General features: G+C 42.7%; 2 protein-coding genes and 1 long non-coding RNA gene across 3 annotated transcripts; 1 reads left to right on the top strand and 2 right to left on the bottom strand.

The window, feature by feature from the left end:
- Positions 1 to 474: 474 nt before the first annotated feature.
- Positions 475 to 2,651, bottom strand: LOC139608751 (urokinase-type plasminogen activator-like). The gene is made up of 3 exons (XM_071462798.1): positions 1,719 to 2,651; positions 1,129 to 1,277; positions 475 to 1,045 (listed from the first exon to the last, which is right to left on the bottom strand). The coding sequence occupies exons 1-3, from the start codon at positions 1,852 to 1,854 to the stop codon at positions 851 to 853; spliced, it is 480 nt and encodes a 159-aa protein (XP_071318899.1). The 5' UTR covers positions 1,855 to 2,651; the 3' UTR covers positions 475 to 850.
- A 77-nt stretch (positions 2,652 to 2,728) lies between these two features.
- LOC139608752 (uncharacterized) lies at positions 2,729 to 4,757 on the bottom strand. Its single transcript, XR_011685088.1, has 3 exons — positions 4,587 to 4,757; positions 4,430 to 4,508; positions 2,729 to 2,921 (listed from the first exon to the last, which is right to left on the bottom strand). It is a non-coding gene; the product is annotated as an uncharacterized lncRNA (long non-coding RNA).
- A 1,931-nt stretch (positions 4,758 to 6,688) lies between these two features.
- Positions 6,689 to 19,939, top strand: hid1b (HID1 domain containing b). The gene is made up of 19 exons (XM_071462227.1): positions 6,689 to 6,868; positions 8,256 to 8,405; positions 9,279 to 9,449; positions 10,964 to 11,086; positions 13,067 to 13,173; positions 14,138 to 14,254; positions 14,430 to 14,661; positions 14,750 to 14,806; positions 14,891 to 15,031; positions 15,500 to 15,590; positions 15,725 to 15,876; positions 16,794 to 16,872; positions 16,999 to 17,163; positions 17,263 to 17,484; positions 18,046 to 18,194; positions 18,283 to 18,363; positions 18,467 to 18,558; positions 18,925 to 19,083; positions 19,271 to 19,939. Exons 1-19 carry the CDS (start codon positions 6,803 to 6,805, stop codon positions 19,332 to 19,334), a joined length of 2,418 nt encoding a protein of 805 aa, XP_071318328.1. The 5' UTR covers positions 6,689 to 6,802; the 3' UTR covers positions 19,335 to 19,939.
- The last annotated feature ends 247 nt before the right edge of the window (positions 19,940 to 20,186 follow it).

Here is a 20,186-nt window from a genome sequence, read left to right as displayed (position 1 = left end):
AATCTGGATCAACCACGAAATAAGTTTTTCAAATATCTTCATGACTGTCTGGAGATAATAAACCTGTAGGATTTTGGCTTCCACACCCTTTGACACCTCAGAAAGTGTCACCAGTGAAACTGCATCTGTTGGGTAACTGAAACTGGTGTTTTATAAAGACCTCCAACACTATGTCTGCATCGATGTAGGCTGACAAACCTCTCCAAAGGATAAGTCATAATTTGCCTCGATTCAAACAGACATTTCACAGACTAATTTCCTGCACGCATGACAAATTAGAGGTTATATTGAATTTTGGAGTGAACATGTCATTGTGTACCTGAGAAAAGGGTACATGTATTTTTTTTTTTTAATTTGACTTGATAATTTCAAGAACTATGGAAAAAACAAAGATATAATCTGATTAAGGTTCAGAATATAATCAGATTAAAAAAAGAAAAAATGTTCAACAAAAAAGACATGCGGCCAAAGAAGCATGAGAGGGAATTTTTATTTATTCAATTAATAATTTTCCTTTCACAAACTCACAATGCCATGGACATAATCAGTGCCATGTCATTGCCCATACACCTACATCTTTGTCAGTGCAGTGTATTAGTTTATCTTTTAGATAAATATTCATTTCGTTACAGTCTCCTTTCTGAAATATTTTCAGTAAAAATAAATTTCCTGTTTCCATCAGAGAAAGGTGAGTGTCTTTAAGCTTGTGGGTATATGTATAATCCCCCCATGAATGAAGAGACCCTCCACAGTCCCGAGTGTGACTCCACACAGAGATGCACTCGGTCTCTGAGTGGGAAGGTGTAGGGGTCGGGTTGGAATTGCGACTACATGTCCTCAGCTCGCAGGTTCACTTCTCAGGGAACATGGCTCCCGCAGTGACGGATGTCAGACCCGTCTTCTCTTCTATCCATTGATTATAGTTGGTCACTGTGGTGTAAACACCGGGTCGAAACTCCCTCGCACAGCCATCGCCCCAGCTGATGATTCCAAACTGGAAGACCCTGTCGTTAATCTCACACACCAGAGGCCCTCCTGAGTCTCCCTGTGGTTGGAGACAAGCAGCATTAAAGGAAATCAGCAAACTGATCTGTGGAAGCCTGATCAAGTCTGGACACGTAGAAATACCTGGCAGGAGTCCTGGTTCCAGTCAGGATGACCGGCACAGAACATGTTGTCAGTGATCATCTCTCCATAATAGTCCTCACTTTGACAGAGCTCATCAGCGATGATGTTCACCTGAGCCTCTTTGAGGTACTGAGAACTGTGATACGAACCTGGAAAGAAGAAAAACTGCTAAAATACTGTGTAATGAAAATAATTAAAGGAGGAAAAGAATGAATTCTGTTTACTTTAGTGCTATAGTTAAGTGCAAATTGAAGGGGCTGACACCAGTTACTTCTCTTCCACTTAATTTATCTAATGGTTGGAGTCACATGTAGCATTGCAGTTTTATCCTTGCTAGTAGCCATTGGATGGTAATGTTGTTCTGTTGATCCACCACTTTGGTCTGAAACTGAAATATCTCAACTTCTGGATCGCCATGAAATTTAGTGCAAACATTCATGATCCCCAGAGTATGAATCCTGAACTTGACTGTCCTGTACAGAGCTCTGCCCTCCACCCCAGCCAACAGTTTTGGAATGAACTGGATGAACATGCTTCGTGCTGTATATTGCAACCGGATAGCACAACAGTATTCAGAGAACTTTCCTCACCTTGTTTCTCTGCCCCATACCCAGCGATCTCACAGATGGTGCCAGGCTGGAGGCGCTGCTGAGGCGGCGGCAGGCAGACGGTCTTCACAAAGTTACTCTCCTCTGCACACCTACCATTCCTGGCCTTCAGCTTCATCAGGGCTGCAGGACAGTTATCACAGAGTTACTGCTTTGATCACAGTATACCATCATCAGGACTTAAAGTGATAGTTTGGGTTATTTGACGTGGGGTTGTGTGTGGTAGTCATGCATAGTCAGTGCATCACCTGCAGTGGATTCAGATCAGCGTGCTCCCAGTTAGAAGAGGCAGCAGAGGACACGGCACACTCGCAGAGCGATGTACTGCCGTGCACAGGCCCAGCTGTAGGCTTCATTTAGAATATTTTCAGCTCTTTATCTTCCTCTTATTGTTCTAATTGTTTTCAGTGGGTAAAATCAGTTTTCTCTGCTGGCCCTGTGCACAACAGCACATGACTGGCAGCAGACTGATCCCTATCTACTGCAGGTTATACACTGACTATGCATGACTGCCTCACACAACCCTCCTTCAAATAATCCAAACTATCACTAAGAAATCCCCTTCCTCTCACAAATGTGCTTTTGCCAGTGTTACTTCTCATGGATATTTTAGCTCTAGTTTCAGCAATCTGGTTTCTAACCAGGTAATTCAACCTTTTCTGGAAAAACCAGATCAGACACCAATTAATAATTACTTGTTATGTCTTCAAACATGCCTGGAGGGAATCTTTAAAAATCTAAAGTCATGTTCATACCGATGTCATTATTTAGATCACTGTTGTTATACCCTTCATGCATGAAGATTTCTTCCACTCTGAATCTTTGCTCAGTGGAATCAGTCTCATTCAGAGCATTCATCCCCAGGATGACAGAGAAGTGGTCCTCTTTGGTGTGAGAGCTGAAACACAAATTAACCAGAATCAGCCCAATCATCCTACTCTTTTTCAACACCTGCTGTGGTTACAGTAAATGATGTCACTTCCTACCCATTCGGGAAGCAGTGGGCAGCTGTGAGGATCCAGCAGGCGGAGATCAGACTGCCCCCACAGCGATAAACCATCTTATCAGAGATGCTGCGCCAAAATATGGCAGCAAACCACGGGTGGGATTCCGCAGTGGTAAATGTTCCACCCACGATCTTCATCTGCATCCTTCTGGTGCGCTGGCCACAAGTCAACTCTGCAGCTGGGGGTTAAACAAAGTTCAAAACAATCAATGAGAAAAGCATGAAAACAGGATTCAGTGGGTTTAGTAAGGGTTGGTGTTAGATTCCTCAACTCAGGAGCAGGTGGTGGTGGGTTGAAGTCTGTTTTCCTGTCAGTGTTTCCACTTATGTTCACCTGAACATCACTTTAGTCCAACACTGATCAGTTATTCCTGCCTGCCCCCGAGTCTTACAATCTAATATTTACTGTTCCATAAGGTGGTGAAGTTACCCGGCTGTGGTTCTGTGGCTGCGGGCAAAGGTGGAGCTGAAAGATCAGAGATCGGGGTTTTTTAATACCGGTGAAGCACGTTCTCTGGATTAGTCGTCATTTGAAGACTCTACGTGGCTCTAAGTTACAGCGGGGGATATCACAATACTCCGGCACGAGTTGCTGGTTTCTTTCTTTCTTTTTTTTTGTCTCAACCCTCCACTTTCTTCAGTGCACATTTAGTCATAAATATTTAATCGTATAGAGAAATACTTTGAATTTGAAACCATTGTTTTAGGGCTTTAAAAGTGTTTGGGCCTGTTAATATCCACATTATGAGAACACTGCAGGCCTTCTGGATTTGTGTTCATCTGATGTGTTATATTTAGAAATGAGAAATAACAGGAAACATTTTTAATTTGAAAACCACACAACCTAACGAAGTGAGGCCAGGCAACAACGAACAAGAACGACTGAAAACAACTCATCTGCAAGAATGTGAGGCTGCGACTAACAATTATTTTCTTATTTTCAGTTATTTTCTCGATTGATCAGTTTATCATTTTTAAAATGTCAGAAAATGGTAAACAAACAATGAGCCGATCAATGTCCCAAACCCAAGATAACATTTTCACAACCCAGATATATTCAGATTATATTATCAAATATAAATTTTACTATGAAGTTCATTTACCTAACATCACTGCCTACAGCCGGCTAGAAGAACTATTTACGACCTTAGTGAATGAAATGTAAGACTTTTTAATACAGCATTAGGCCTTTTTTTGTTTGGAATTCATTGATTGAATTGATGGTCAACCTGCTCAATCACCTGAGCTACTACTGTCTACATAGTGACTGTAGTAGGAATCAGATTAACGACAGCCTACCTACAGTAGTTGTGCCTCCCTGAATTGACATCTGAAGACAAGTATCGCTGCCTGGTGTCCAGATCCCACTCCTCACATGTCTGTCCACTCTGTGATTTAGACACCCTGCCTCTGTGGTACAGTCCTATGCCCTTGTAGCAGTTTGGACCTTTCACTAAAGATCTGAAAACTATAAATCGGAAAACTATAAATGCAGTCTGGTTTGCAGTGAAGCTCCTCACCTGTTTCACAGCGTCTTCCCTCAAAACCATCAGCGCACAATCGAAACATATGTTCACCAGTAGTCAAGGATGGGACAGAGGTCCATTCAGACAGAACCCACACATCTCATGCACAGCCTGGACTCAATGTACAGAACCAGAGAGCCTTGACAGTGGTAGTTTCTCACCTGAACCTTCAAAGGAGGAGGAGGATGAAGACGAGGAGGAAATAGAAATATCCTTCCACCTTCTGTTACTCAACGAGCCCTGAAAGTATGAAGTTAGATAAACTCTCACGAAAATAAAAGCAACTTTCCACGAGTAAGATTAAAGGAAAGCACTCACTGCTTCAGTTGTTGACAGGACCACCAGGGTCCATATTAAAACACCAACGTTTTTCATCGTTTTCATGTTGCTTCTCTGCACAGACTGAAATCCAAACAGACTTTGCACGAGTGTGCTTGCAGAGAGCTGCATGAGAGTCTCCTCGGGCTTTATTCTGTTTTTTTTTTTTTTTTTTTTTTTGGGGGGGGGGGGTGTGACTGAGGAGCTCTCTGGTAAAATAATGAGAGTTTTTGTACATCAGTAAATTAGTTAGTTGTCGGAGGTTGTGTTGTCAGATTGGACCTGCTGCTGTTCACATGGTGAACTCTGCAGGTCAAACACATCATACTTAAAGTGAATCTAGGTCAACCAGGTAATAAGTTCTTAAAATATCTTCATGACTGTATAATAATAAACCTGCAGGATTTGGGCTTCCACACCCTGTGACACCTCAGAAAGTGTCACCAGTGACACCACAACAGCATCTGTTGGGTAACTGCTGCTGCTGCATGTGCTAACAAGGACCAAATGAAGGAATAATGTCTCAGTCATTAATGGGTGTGTCTTTTATGTTTAGTCATGAAGTCTCTATTGTATGTTTTTAAGTATTGTGACTTTTAACTACAATTACACTTCAAGTCTGCAACACTGGCTATTTGAAGCCTTTATTTATATCTCATGCATCACTATGAATGCTGAGTCCGCCAGTGCTGGGGTCAAACCAAACTCATTCATTTACAAAAATGGTTGAATTATTTGGTGGCAGTCATTATACTAATAAGAAGATATTGAGACAATATGGACATAATCCTCTGTCGCAGTTTTAATGTAACCTAAAATATAAAGTCTCTGAATGGAAAACAAACAAAAAATTTCGGGAATAATGATTTAATTTTAGCAAAGTATTTTATACATAAATGCTATTTTTTTTTAACTATACCTGTGTTTGATCCCTATTTAAACTTCATGATATTATATAAGAAATATGTAAGATGTAAATTTAAAAAATCCCTATAGGCTGTCTTTATCTATATGAATATCTATGCGCTTTAATACCTGGCCGACCACTTATTTTATTCCATTATTTTTATTGTTATATTTTTTCTTGTTTATTATTCATTTTTATTTTTTTTCAGTTTTATTATCTTTTTTTCTTCTGATCTATAATGTTTTAGTTTTTCCCAGTTGTTTCTACTGTGATCTGAAATGATCTTGAATGTGACTTATGCCTTTTTGACTGTATTATAAATATTGTCAAAATAAAAAGCTTTTACTGCAACATATTGTTTTTGTGACTAAATCAGTTGCAACATGACGAGGTCAAGAACCATTCATAAAATCAGTCAAACAATTGATCACCTGGTCCGTTACAGTTGACGCGTCACTCAAACAAATAGCACACAACCCTGATTAGGATCCCGGAAGTCAGCCAGTCTGGATCCTGCTTGGCCGATGCGACGTTAAAGTCCCGTCGGAATTTTTGTAGACTTCTTCAGTACCCGGGGAAACAGAACAAGGGAAACATGGTAAGATGGTATGTGTCTTTCTTAGCAGGTTCAGTAACATAATAAAAACATTAAAACGCTTTTAGTAATGTTGGATTAGAATTTTATATCTAAATATGTTTATTTCATTATTATGACAATGTTGATGTCCTATGTAAAACCGTTGGTCAGTTTTGTTTTGAAATCTACTTGGCATAAATAAACTTTATCATAATTATTATAATTATTACAATTATTATTTAGGCTGCATTTTTTACTTAAAACCTTTATGCCCTTAAGTTTCAGATGGTTGAGATTAGGTGTGTGTTCTCAATGAATATCAGTTGAATATTTATTTGGATTTATGTTTGTGTTTTATGTACATAACGTAGCCAACGTACATAAGACAACTAGAAGAAAGAGGTTGGGGTTTCTGTTTTTTGCGGTGGTAATTGTTAAGGACGTGTTTTCGTTTTGTTTATGTGGAGTGTGGATGATGTGGATTGATATTTTAAAAAATAAAATAAAAAAGTATGAAAGAAAATACAAAAAATATCACATATCTAGGTCCGTTTCCATGCAGCAGCCAGCTATGTTTGACATACACAGGCTTAAAGTTGCAGTTTCCGAGCAGCCCCTGAACGTCTCAGGAGCGCAGCGCGGCTGAGCCGTGGATGAGAGATTATCCTCCGGCGCGGCGGCGCACTGACACCGCGGACCCAGGCAGGAGGAGAAGGAGCACCGGGGCAGAAGATGGGAAACACCGACACCAAACTGCACTTCAGGAAGGCGGTGATCCAGCTCACGACCAAAACACAGGTCGGTCGGTTTTTAGGAGTAAAGGACAGAGGTGAAGCGGAGCGCGTCGCTCTGGTGCCAGATGGAAGCCTGAGCCGCAGCCCTGGCGGCACAAAGCGGGCAGGAAACAGGCAAAACGCTCCCATCTGTTCAGAGTGAAGGATTTTCAGACAGAACACACATGTATTTCCAGGAGTATTTAGATTATTGTTAATATTTGGTCACTTTAAGAGGCTGAACATTCACTTTGGCCTCTGGATAAACTGCGTCTTTAACATTTCTTGTTTATCTTGTGAAATGATCCTTAAATAACTTAAACACTGAACATGTTGTTAAAAATGTTGAATTGAATTGTTTTTAACAGGAAGTAGAAATGAGTCTCTCTGGCAGGTGCATTTAAGGTGGAACTGACTAATTGTTAACAGCCTCCGGGCTCCAGTGTTCATGCTGCATGTGGGTTGTACCTGCAACAGCTGGTCGATTAATCAATTAATCAATTGACAGAAAAGTAAAAAGGGTCATTTTCGAGTAGGATTATTAAACATTTAACATTTTAATGTCTTTATGGTCGTTTTTCACAATGTTTCACTATTTTCTGACATTTTCTGACCAAACAGTGAATCAGTTGTTTGAAGAAAATATCAGGCAGATTCATCAATAATGGAAACACTCGTTAGTTGTAGTCTAATGGTAAGTTCTAATATCCCACATATGCTCTTCATGTTTGAGTCAAGGCCATTTATGTGCTGACTGTCACATCTGACTCTCAGATCTCTGAACTGAAGTTTATTCATCAATGAGTCCATCGATTATTATGACAATCGATTTATTGTTTTATTTATTTATTGTTTTGGTCATTTTTTTCAAGCAAAAATGCTAATGCTAATGCTAATGTTCCAGCTTTTCAAAGGGGAGAGCTGATAATTGCTTTTCTTCAAATGTTAAAGCACTGTCACCTTTTGTTTCATGAAGGAAACTAATATTGTGCAGAGGCTTGGCCGCCGCAGTCAGTCAGTGCTCTGGAAGCCTGAACCGTGTGCTGGAGTGGTTCTCGTGGAGTTCGAGAGCTGCTTTGAGTCGTCGTCCTGTTGTAGAAACCAGCCTCCTCGAAGTTTCAGTCTTCACTGACTGCAGGACGTCTGCTTCCAGAATCTGCTGATATCTACTGGAGTCCATTCTCTCTTCTATCAGAGAAATGTTTCCTTCCCCAAAGCAAAACACCCCCCCCCCTCCATGTTAAACAGTCCACATCACTGTTTCCAAAACCTCTCTGGCTGATCCAGATGTTGCTTTGCTGACTGCAGAGGTTTGCCTGTGTCGGCTGGAGCCTCCTGCAGCTCCTCTGCTCTCACACTGTGGCAGACGTGCACACAGAGTGATGTGTTGATGTGTGTCTCCTCTCCTGCAGCCTGTTGAAGCCACAGACGATGCCTTCTGGGACCAGTTCTGGGTCGACGCCTCGACCACCGCCCAGGATATTTTCGCTCTGGTGCCGGCAGCGGAGATCAGAGCCGTCAGGGAGGAGTCTCCGTCCAACCTGGCAACCCTCTGCTACAAGGTGACCGGCACAGATTACTCCTCAGGGTGTTAGGAGCTGCAGGCAGCCAGGAGTCATTTGCTTTGGTGCATCCTGGATACAGTCGGAGTCAGAGGAATGCTTCTGTTTGTTGTTCCCACACTTTGAGTGTAAAACATGTCCATTAGTAAAGGTTAAAGGTCATTTATGTTAAAGCAGAGGGACTTTTTTTAGACACCACAAATGAGAAAAGTGAAAGAAAGACACAAGATTGGAGATGAATCATTTAGATAAAGCAGAGTCCATCTATGTGGAGTCGGGTCCTGAACCTGAATGCTCTTCTGATTCTGATGCTTTTCAGTCTTCTGAGACAATGCAGAGTCAAGTCACACGTCTTCACAAGCAAACTGGAATTTAGTTGTTTCTGAATGATTAAAATTACATTTAAACTTTTTTAGTAGCTGTTATTTGTATTTTTGAAATAATTGGATCCAAATCCGTTCAATCCACAGACCTAATAATTCAATATTTAAGATGTGTGGCCACGTGAGGCCTGACTGGCTGCTACAACTCCTGATGCCTGATCTTTTTTTTAAATTTAAATCAATCATTTTTTATGCAGACAAAGGTCTCACACTGCTGCTGTATCAACGTAATTCTGGGTTTTGCAGAAAAAACATGTTCTATTATATCTCCCAGAATAAGGTGTTGACAAAAGAACTGCTTTCATACTGAAACCAAATGTCACACCAGAGCTAGTGTCAAAAATATCCTCTTATTTGTGTATGTTTTTATAAGTACATGTGTTTCTTCATATCTGTTAACTATTAAAAGACTTGTCAGCAATAACTGTCCAATGCGCTCTGAAGGTGATGACGCAGTCTTACAGTCTCCTACTTTGCCTTTTTCCCTCAGGCAGTGGAGAGGTTGGTCCAGGGTGCCGACTCGGGCTGCCCCTCAGAGAGAGAGCGACAGATTGTCCTGAACTGCACCCGCCTCCTCACCCGCATCCTGCCCTACATCTTCGAGGACGCCGACTGGAGAGGCTTCTTCTGGTCCACGGTGCCCGGAGCCGGCAGAGCGGGGGTACGACTCTGACACAATCTGTTTCAGGAAGTAGTGGAGAGATGCCAGGTCATCCTCCAGGAAGGCTGCTGTCGTGATGCTCAGTCGGCCTCCAGCTGCTCACAGAAGATGAGACGGGTGGAGACTCAGGGCTGTGAGCAGATGTTAAGTTCATGAACGATTTCACACTGAAGCTGGTGGAGGAGAATCTGCTGCTGTGAGTCGACTGTGATAAGAAAGGAATGTACCGAGGAAGAGTTTCTTCAAGTTAAATTACAAACCAGCTTGTGTGTGTAGTTGTGTTAACTGTCAGACCTGGAGGCTGTGTCTCTCTTCAGCCTCTTTCTCCCTCGTTCTTATCAAATAAACGACTGTTTTAATTCTCTCCACTGACAGGAAGACATTAACTGACACTAACTGGCAGCTGTTTTCAGTTTGATGACAAAACGTTATTATGTGGACGAAGCCTTTGGCAAAAACAACAAACCAGAAAAAAAGGACAAGTTCACCCAAAGTCGTAAAAAGTGTCTCTGTCTGTAAAAAAGTTAAGAACGAACTCCTACCCTTTTCGTGTAAAGCGACATTTTGTGGCCCAGGCGGTGAGGCGGTTCTTGGCAGTGACATCTTCATCTCTGCGTGTTGAAGTGTCTCTGACCTTAAAGCTGCTGTAGCTCGCTGCCTTCAGTGTAAAGTTGCAGCCAGTTTTATGTTTGTCGCATTTTTCTATTGTGATGTTTCATTGTGTTTATTGCCTAAAATGAAAGGGAAGTAGTTACTTTTACAACCCAACTCACACCACTCTTTAAAGCAGCTATAATCTGTAATGCTCCTTTAAAGTGATTCCCAGCACCAGTTGTTGTTGCACTAAACCTCTGCAGCTTGAGACAAGTACCAACCCTCAGCTGTGCTGGAGGCGGCCGACAGAGGAACCCCATCCCCGTGCAGACAGTTTGCAGAGTTTAATCTGTCGGCAGCTTTTCAGCTCTGCACACATCTGAGGATCTTAAGCCCCTTTGAGCTTCTCAGTCCTAATAACCCACAGCGGTCAGAAGTGATGGTGCTGTCTGGTTTTCAGAGCGGGGTCAGGGCTGTAAGGTGAGAACGTTGCTGCTGCTGTCGAGGTCACTATCCAAAGCCCCCCCCCCCCTCCTGACGGCTGCTGGTTCTCTGGTTACCTGGTCGTCAGGGGACCACGGTCCAAACACTGCCCATATTGTATCCCTCCGCCCCCTCCTCCTGGCCAGTGGTTGAATTAAGGAGGGATTGAATGTCCCTTAATTAAAGTGTGGGACTGAGGTAAAAGGCAGAGCTGCAGCAGTTGGAACAGACCAATGTTGTTTGTAATCATATGAATTCAGTTTGTAGATTCTGTCTTTGACTTGAACAGATGAAATCGTTTGTGTTTTTAAAACTGCTCATTATGACTAAAGAGAACTGAGTGTGGACACAATAACAATAGAACAAGTGCTTTTTTTTTTTTTTTAGGCCAACATGGTCCATAAAAGTGTCATGTGACTTGTCTCTTTATCCTCCAGCGTTTGGATGAAGATGGCGGTGATGACGAAGCTCGGCCGCTGGCTGAATCTCTGCTGCTGGCCATCGCTGACCTGCTCTTCTGTCCAGACTTCACCGTCCAGAGCCACAAGAAGAACAGCTCGGTGCGTTCACTTACCCTCCACGTTACACAGTGATTCGTGTGTGGCAGGCGTTCAGCTGTTGTCTGCACCGGCCTCATTGTGCCGCTGTGCAGCTGCAGCCAAAGCCCAGCCAATATCCAGTATCTAATTAAGGAGACCAACTCAAGCGTTGGCCCCGGGCTGTTTATTAACTGGGTGATGTTCCTGTTCTGTGTGTGATGCGTGAGTGCGTGAGATAAGCAGGAACTATTTCTTGCCAAACAACGGCCACTTGTTGTGACGTCTTGTGTTGTCACAGTGAGGTTGCCAGGTTTGGCACCATTGAACAAGTCTTAGGCCCTGGGAGGCGAATGCTGCACTCATGTCATTAAAGCTACATTACAAGCAGCTGAGTGGGAAGAATAATTAACATCAGCCTTGGACTTGTAATTCAGAGTCATAGATATACGGGTAAACTGATGTTTGTCAGGAAGTAGCTCCAACATGTGACGCCCTAAAAGCTCCAACATTTAATTTCTGTTAGTCCACAGCCAGGCCAGCAGCGCTGTGAGGCTGCACCAGAGCTAAATACGAACATGTACACAATGCTATCATGCTAATACTAAGTAGTTTTACCATGTTTGCTATGTTTAGTGTTAGCACACTCTCTGCTAATTAGCACTAAACACAAAGTAGTTAGTTCTGCAGGTATTTGGTCATAAACCAAAGTGAAATATAGTTGGTAGGAGTTTTTTTTAAACTTTGGACAAAGTTAGCCAGGCTAGCTCTTTCCCTCTACCTCCAGTCTGTATGCTAAGCTAGGCTAATTGCATCCTGGTGCTCAGAAAAAAAGCAGTTGTTGAACTATTCCTTTAAGAATCAGCTCCAACTCAGTGTTTACTTTCTTTTGGCCTTCAAGCTACAACTGTCGATACTTCACTGCTCATATAAAAGAGCCAAGTCTCTGTGTTTCAGCCCTGAGGCGGTGCAGTGAGCGCTGTTATCTCCTACACACCAACCCTCTCAGGCAGTAGCTCGAGTTAATGAGTGACTCCACGTGACACAGAGGGAGGGAGGAGTGGCCATGTTTGTTAACTGGGCTGAGAAGAACAGAGTGGACGTGTCTCAGTCTCGTTGTGCAAACACCGGATCGGGGAGGTGAGAGCGGAGGAAATGGCTGTGCTGCGACCTCTCCACTCCTCACACCTCCCAGCCTCCACGGGGAAACGTTAAACTCAGCAGAGTGTGGGTGAAATCGTGCAGCAGAAGGTGGAAAATGACCAGCAGCTGTTTCCGCCTGCCTCTGCGCCCTGTGCAGCATTAACACACACTGAACACATTAGTGGAAGGATGAAGTGGATCTTCTCAGCATCATGAATGCTTCGGATTTTAGCATTTGAGCTTTCATCTTGCTTTTTAGCTTTTAAAATAACTCCTAAAACAATATGTGACTCTGGTTGATCTGCACACTGTGACATCGTCTTTCAGGGAGCGACGAGCCAAAAATCGTCCTGGGTTTGTTTGTGCACCGGTGAATGTCGGTGCGCCTGCGTGGCACAGTGCCCTTTGCTGTCAGGTTGCTGGTGAAGAACAATGGTGGCACCTCGTCAGATCTATTCATGAAGCCGTAGTTATCTGTGCTGAGGTGTCACACACAGATATTGTCAGCAGAGTACTCAGCTTAGTCCACTTGTTGAATCACATGGTGGAAGTGGGTGTGAACACTGTCCCGCTGCTCTGCCTGGGCCTTTAGCTTCAGCTGTGAAATGTATAAAAATACTGCGTTACAAATAAAAGTCCTGCATTCAAAGTATAAAGGTACAGTGTACTGAAAGTATCAAAAGTAAAAGTTCTCATGATGCAGAATGACCCCTGTCAGTGTTGAATGATTATGTAACTGGATCATTATTATTATCATATTATTGATGTATTGATATATAAACTCAACTAAATGGTGACTCAATTATCATAATTATACACATGTCACTTGTTGTTATTGCTATAATCCCGTCTCTGCTGCAGGACACGTCGGAGGCCGCTCACTCCATAGACAGCTGTGAGTACATCTGGGAGGCCGGGGTGGGCTTCGCTCAGTCGCCTCCTCTAAACTACATCCATGATATCAACAGGTGAGGCTGCAGCATCACTGACAGTGGGTAACTCTCTTATAACTAGTTACCCTGGAGTATTAAAAATGTGATCTCAGTGACATTTGGTGGAAAGTTTGGCTTTCGGCTTATGAGCAAATGACTATTTGAATCATTTCCCTATCTAAACAGATTCTCCACTATTTTGAATTTTCTGCTAAATTTTGTATTTTTTCATACAGAACAATATTGGATGAGCCTGGAAAAAGTTGGTACATACTTTTCTCCTTTAGCTGGAAGCCAAACACGTGTAGGTGTGGCCTGTTTGACATAAACAAAGAGACACGAGCACATCCCAGCTCTGATCATGCTTGCCTGTAGGCAGAAGTACAGGAACATGACATTAAAGGACCATAACTCAGTGGTCCTGAGTCTGAGTCTGACGACCGTGAAAATGATTTAAAGGCACCTATAAGTCGCTTTGGATAAAAGCTTCTGTCACATGAATGTTATGTAACTGGATGAGCATGTCCCAGTTTTGTTTGCATCTCGCTCTGTACTAGCATAGGCCTGATGACGCACATACAGGCTACACATGTACATGAGCATTAATGTGGCATAATGCACATTCCTACCGGCTACAGAGGGCGGTACTGCAAATATAAAGTGCACACATGCTATAAAACACACGTGGAGTTTTATGGTTGCACACAGTTCCACTGACCAACAGTTTATGGAGGTAATGCACCAAAAAACAGTAATTCCCCCACAAAGTCAGGGAAGAACACTGCGAACAAATTCAAAAGTGATGTTTTATGTGAAAGGAAATGCATTTTAAATATTACACATACATACATGGTCTAAAAGGCAGGTGTGTTTTGATGTGATCCAGATGAATGTTACAGATTTCCCAAAAAGATGTATCATTAAACTAACGTTAAAATTTAGATGAGTGTATCCAGGTTTGATGGGGGTGTGAACTCATTGTGTGCACCTCCTTGTTCAGGACAGAGCTGCTGAAGCTGCTCCTCACCTGCTTCTCTGAGGCCATGTACCTGCCTCCCTCTTCTGAGAGCAAAAACCTCAATCCCTGGGTGGCCTTCTTCTGCTCCACAGACAACAGGTAACACACACACACACACACACACACACCTCACCCTCTGCTATGCATTAAGAGCCCTTCACTTCTGAACACATGGAAAACTCTGATAGCCCGCCGGTCGTGACGTCTTGGTGCAGAAGCACAGCAGCCGTACGGCGCTGACTGACCTCCACCTGTCTGTCACTGCTTCACCCAGACACGCCCTGCCTCTGTTCACCTCCCTGCTCAACGTGGTGTGTGCCTACGACCCTGTGGGCTACGGCATCCCGTACAACCACCTGCTGTTCTCCGACTACCGGGAGCAGCTGGTGGAGCAGGCGGTCCAGATCCTTATCGTCACCCTGGAGCACGAGGCTGGGTCGGCCGCTGGCGCCACCCTCCAGGCCCTGGACTCCACCACATCCCCTGCAGCTGAGGAGGAGCAGGAGGTACGAGGGAGACGGATGAATCCATGAGTTTATGTATAAATTGTAATAAACTGATTCAGATTTTAAAATCGCCTCTCTTCTGTTTCAGCCTGCTGGACCTGATAACCTCTTTGTGAATTATCTCTCCAGGATCCACAGAGAAGAGGTACCATGAAAAACAGCCAACCACTTATCACTGGATAGACTCACACTGCAGGACGTTTCAGTGTTTATTATCTTTGTTTCTCAGGACTTAAGCTTCATCCTGAAAGGTCTGGCTCGCCTGCTGAACAACCCTCTGGTCCAGACGTACCTGCCTCGGTCCGCCAAGAAGATCCAGTTCCACCAGGAGCTGCTGATCCTCTTCTGGAAATTCTGTGACTTCAATAAGGTCTGGAGCTTGATTTCCTACGAAATGTTTTGAAGCTACAAGATGGAATAACTTTTGGTTTTAATGCAGAAAAGAATACAAACTTTTTTTTGCTACCCTAACGGCAAATCATTCCCAGATGATTTATCTCAATGTCTTTGGTCATTCTCTGTCTTGTATTTCAGTGAAATTTCTCAAAATGTGTTGGATGGATTGTTGATGTATTTGATTTATTCAACAATTATTCAATGGGTTGCTGTGAAATTTGGTTCAGACATTCACGTTCCTCTCAGGATGAACTTTAATAACTTTGATGATCCTCAGACTTTACATCTAGTGGCATCATCAGGTTTAACCTGCAGAACTAATAGCATTCCAAGTCAAACATCACATACACCATGTTCAGAATCTGAAAATTATCATTGCAAACAATAATTTGAGCCAGAAAAATATTAATGAAGCTAACTTTTGTGTGTGTGTGTGTTTTAGAAATTCCTGTTCTTTGTACTGAAGAGCAGTGATGTGTTGGACGTGATGGTTCCCATCCTCTTCTACCTGAACGATGCCCGAGCAGATCAGTGTGAGTCAAGCTCGCCGTGTTGTGTGTGTGAAAGTTGAAATATAAAATGTTTGAGCATGTGTTAATGCAAAGGTAAACGTTCATAGATCATTATTGGAAACCTCAAACGCCACCTTTTGTGTGTGTATCTGCAGCTCGTGTGGGCCTCATGCACATCGGTGTGTTCATCCTCCTGCTGCTAAGTGGAGAGAGAAACTTTGGCGTTCGTCTGAACAAGCCGTACACTCTCCGTGTGCCCATGGACATCCCTGTTTTCACAGGAACCCACGCTGACCTCCTCATCGTGGTAAGAGGTTCGACAGCGGAACAAAACAGAGTCCTAAACTTTAGCATGTTACACCAACACGCTAACCATGCTAGTGTCTGCTTGGTGAAATACTAACATGCCAAACATGGTTAACATTAGCATTTTAACATCCCGGCTAATGTTGTAATGTTGTTAGCATGCTAACAAGCTAAATGAAATTAGACATTAACACATAAACATGCTGGTAGCATACTAAGGGTAAACATTAGCATCTCATAACTAAATGTAATGTGATAAACATCAACACATTAGCATCCATAGATAATGTTATGCCAACTTTAGGCACATTGATATGCTAACCATAGCATTTAGCTAAAGGAAGAAAAAAAAAACAATTTGCAGATAAGGTTTTTTTTGTAGAAAACCTGTCTAAAAACGACTTTGTTTTTCTTTATCCAAATGAAGAGTTTAGGATGTTGCATGTTTTAATTCATGATTTGGGGTCACGTAACTAAAAATGTACTTGACTCAAGCTGCGTCCATGAGGCAACATGCTAACATCCAACATACATTAGCATGTTAACATTCAAACTGTGTGACTGTCAGTGTGTTAGCATGCTAACAAGACTAAACATTAGCATGTTAATTATCTGTTACTGAGTATGTTACAGTTAATTAGCACAATAACATGCTAAACATATGCTAATAACCTACATGAAACAACTCCATGACCTAACAACCTGTTCCTGTTTGTTTGTTTGTGTGGTTTTGTGTGGTGTTTATCCAGATTGGAGCTTTAAGAATATTAAATAAATCAATTTTGAGGCAAATGTGTGATTTTGAGTTGTATAAATTCACTGGACTCAGTTTGACTGAGCAAATCTCCTTGTGTTGTATTTCCTGATGCATCTTCTGAGCCATCATTAGACATAAACTTTTTACTTTTTCATGTTTAGATTTTTCACAAAATCATCACCAGTGGCCACCAGCGTCTCCAGCCTCTCTTCGACTGCCTGCTCACAGTAATAGTCAACAGTGAGTAAGACAGATGAAATATCCCCCCTTGTGGCTGAATAGGAGAACTGCTAAGTTTTTAAAAGCCTCCCTGCTGATCTTCATCTCTGCTGTGATATTTTGACAACCCTCCCACCTCGTCCACAGTTTCACCTTATCTGAAGAGCTTGTCCATGGTGGCGGCCAACAAGCTGCTCCACCTCCTGGAGGCTTTCACCACACCCTGGTTCCTCTTCTCCTCCCCCCACAACCATCACCTGGTCTTTTTTCTGCTGGAGGTCTTCAACAACATCATCCAGTATCAGTTTGACGGTGAGGACGTAGTGAGGATGTGAACTCAACAATATGACACTCTGCAGCCCGTTATGGTGCCTAAGTGAAAATAAATCTAATCTAAAATCTCCCTCACAGGCAACTGCAACCTGGTGTACGCCATCATCCGTAAACGAAACGTCTTCCACCAGCTGGCCAACCTGGCGTCTGACACGGCGTCTATACACAAGGCCCTGCAGAAGAAGAAGAAGTCTGGCATATCCAGGACCAACTCTACAGAGAATCAGTCCATGGAGGGCTCCAGACCGGCTGTACCTGCTGAGCCCGGCACCCTGAAAGCCAGCTTAGAGGCCACTCCAGGTACCAACTTTGATTATATAACTCTAAAGGTCAATTTATTAAACATAAAAAAATCATGAAGTTATAAAGAGCATGCAGTACATTTACTCAGGTACTGCACTTAAGTACAGTTTTGAGGTACTTGTACTTTCTAAACCATACTGCGTTATACTTCTAATTCACTACATTTCAGAGGGAACTATTGTACTGTTTCCACTACATTTATTTGATATGTCACAGATGAAGATGGATGTTTGTACAGATAAAGAAACACTATCTAATATGTTAATACTGAGCTTTAGAGGTGCTGATAGGCATTTTGTTTTATCTTTGGACATAGCCAGGTTAGCTGTTTGCAGCCTTAATGCTAAGCTAGCCAGCTGCTCATATTTATTGGGTAGGCATTAAGATTGGTATCAATCTCATTTAATTCTCAGCAAAAAAGTAGAGAAGCACATTTCCCAAAATATCTAACTATTCTTTTAATGTCCTGTCCCCCAAAAATGTTTTTAGAAGCTTTTTTAAATTTCCACTCGGCCCTTTTTTCCCTGTTATTAAGACAGATCCTCTTGTGTCCTTCAGGAATTGATAAGATAACAGAGAAGTCCCAAGTGAGTGAGGACGGTACCATGGTTGCTGTCCCACACTCAGACTCTCCACAGGCGACTGCTGACAACGGTGCTACAGGTGGAGCCAGCGACACTGAGTCCAACTCGGGGAGAGACCACGAGGTACAGAGGAAAAAACATCACTGATGCTCTTGTGCTGCTTTAGGCATTTTCTTTTTAATTCCTGCTGTTGTTTTTACTGTGTTGTCAGGTCAGGTCACAGCCAGAAGCAGCGAAGAGTCGGTTGTCAAGTGTGACATCATCAGTGACCTGGAGCGCTAATGCAGACTGGGTCAGTACGAGTCTTTTCCTCGGTATCTGTTGATGCATCTTTTATCTGGGGGCTGTGAACAGTTCACGTGACCTCCTCCATCGTGCTGCCTGTGTGTTCTCAGGTGTTGTCATGGAAGGCAAAGCTTCCTCTACAGACCATCATGCGGCTGCTGCAAGTGCTGGTCCCTCAGGTGGAGAAGATTTGCATCGACAAGTAAGAAATTACACAGCTTGTAAAGTCAAAAGCAAACGTATTACAACTTCAATGATTTGTTTGAAGTCACTGGTGCTAAGTGGCCTGTTTTTCTTAACAATGTCAGCAAGGCCGAGTTGTGTTGTCTGTGTTGACAGAAGTGACGCTGCCCATGGTGCTTTATGGTGTTTGCTTCTATGAAAATGCAACTTGCAGCTCAGAGAAACTGTAAATTGATGAAATGAGTTAGTTTGTGACTGTGACTTTCCCCTTTCACATCACACACAGTAATTTGATCCATTGTTGATATAAAATTTTTAGCAAGTGCAGCTTTAATCTTTCACATTAGTTTGATGCAGATGAGATCAGAGCTGCTGTCGTCCTCAGGGGTTTGACGGACGAGTCAGAAATCCTCAAGTTCCTTCAGCACGGGACGCTCGTCGGCCTCCTGCCCATCCCTCACCCTATACTCATCAGGAAGTACCAGGCCAACGCCGGCACAGCCATGTGGTTCCGCACATACATGTGGGGAGTCATCTATTTACGGTAAGAAAACTGAACAACAGCCTGTTTGTTTCATTCACTGCATTTTTGATATCAAAATGAAAACTGGAGTCTGGTAGATTCATTTAAATCTGGTCTGCCAAGTCTGAGCATGGAGAAGCTTTTTGCCTGTCACGGTTTTGAGTTTTCACAATGTCTTGTTTTTGTTCTGTGACTCTTGTTGCCATAGCAACGTGGATCCTCCAATCTGGTACGACACGGACATAAGGCTGTTTGAGATCCAGAGGATTTAGAGGAGCTGCTGTTTGTTCTCATCATGAACTTCACCTTCCTCACAACTCGGCTCTGATCTGAGGAGCATCTCACCTCTTTTTTGTGATTATTTGAAGACAGCAAGCAGTGACAGTCTTCTTCCTCGTTTGTCAGTTTAGTTTAGGAGTTGATCCCACGGAGCCTGCGTCACGAGCAGAGGCAGCTGAATTAATGCCAAATGTAATCATGAGATGTGATTTATTGTATATTTAATTATTCGCTTTGCCAAAAAGATAGTTTGTGTTTTTAGTTACAAAGAGAAGTTTTTGCACACAGCTTTGTGTTTTGACACGTTCAGTAGACACTGAACACTTTCTGTTCATCCTTTAAATGCTTCACCACGTGTGAACTACTGGAAGTGAAAACTCTGGCTGAAGGACACTGAATTCTTTCACATTGTGCTGAAAGGAAACAAAACATGGTCTAAAGTCTGACCGACGCTCAGTGAGATGGAGGACGACCGACTTTCCTTTACCACCCTGACAAACTGTTTTCTGTTGCTGAAACAGCAACAAACCTGCCTTGAGAAGTGAATGTAATGTGTTATGTCCTCTCAGAATAAAACAAGAGTTTGAGATAAGAGGAAGTTATTTAGACCCGTGTGTTATCATTGGGCGTCTCACGCAACAGCTGCACTCTGTTGGGAGGACGTCCCAGGGTTTGCTTCCATTCAGCAGTGGTAGAAAGTAGCGGAGAACATTTTAGAGGAACTTGTAATCTACATGTATTTTATCTTAACACTTTCGCTTCACTACACCTCAGACAGCTGTAGGTACAAGTTACACATAAAATACAAATAAAATACATGCTCATCGGCTTGTTACTTCTTACAA

Source organism: Trachinotus anak, unplaced genomic scaffold, assembly GCF_046630095.1.
Source record: "Trachinotus anak isolate AG129_WGS33_773 ecotype Australia unplaced genomic scaffold, CSIRO_AGI_Tana_v1 ptg000025l, whole genome shotgun sequence".
NCBI classification, from domain to species: Eukaryota; Metazoa; Chordata; class Actinopteri; order Carangiformes; family Carangidae; genus Trachinotus; species Trachinotus anak.
Note: the sequence above shows the minus strand (reverse complement) of the source record. Positions and strands in the feature narration are given on the sequence as shown.

Bases quoted from the DNA above. Each gene is read 5' to 3' on its own strand.
- LOC139608751 (XM_071462798.1), bottom strand. From the start codon at position 1,854: ATGAAGCTGAAGGCCAGGAATGGTAGGTGTGCAGAGGAGAGTAACTTT. The intron at 1,278-1,718 runs GTGAGGAAAGTT...TCTTCTTTCCAG, and splicing joins GTATGGGGCAGAGAAACAAG to GTTCGTATCACAGTTCTCAG. The intron at 1,046-1,128 runs GTATTTCTACGT...CTCCAACCACAG, and splicing joins GGAACCAGGACTCCTGCCAG to GGAGACTCAGGAGGGCCTCT.
- hid1b (XM_071462227.1), top strand. From the start codon at position 6,803: ATGGGAAACACCGACACCAAACTGCACTTCAGGAAGGCGGTGATCCAG. The intron at 14,662-14,749 runs GTACGAGGGAGA...CTTCTGTTTCAG, and splicing joins CAGCTGAGGAGGAGCAGGAG to CCTGCTGGACCTGATAACCT. The intron at 17,164-17,262 runs GTGAGGACGTAG...TCTCCCTCACAG, and splicing joins CATCCAGTATCAGTTTGACG to GCAACTGCAACCTGGTGTAC.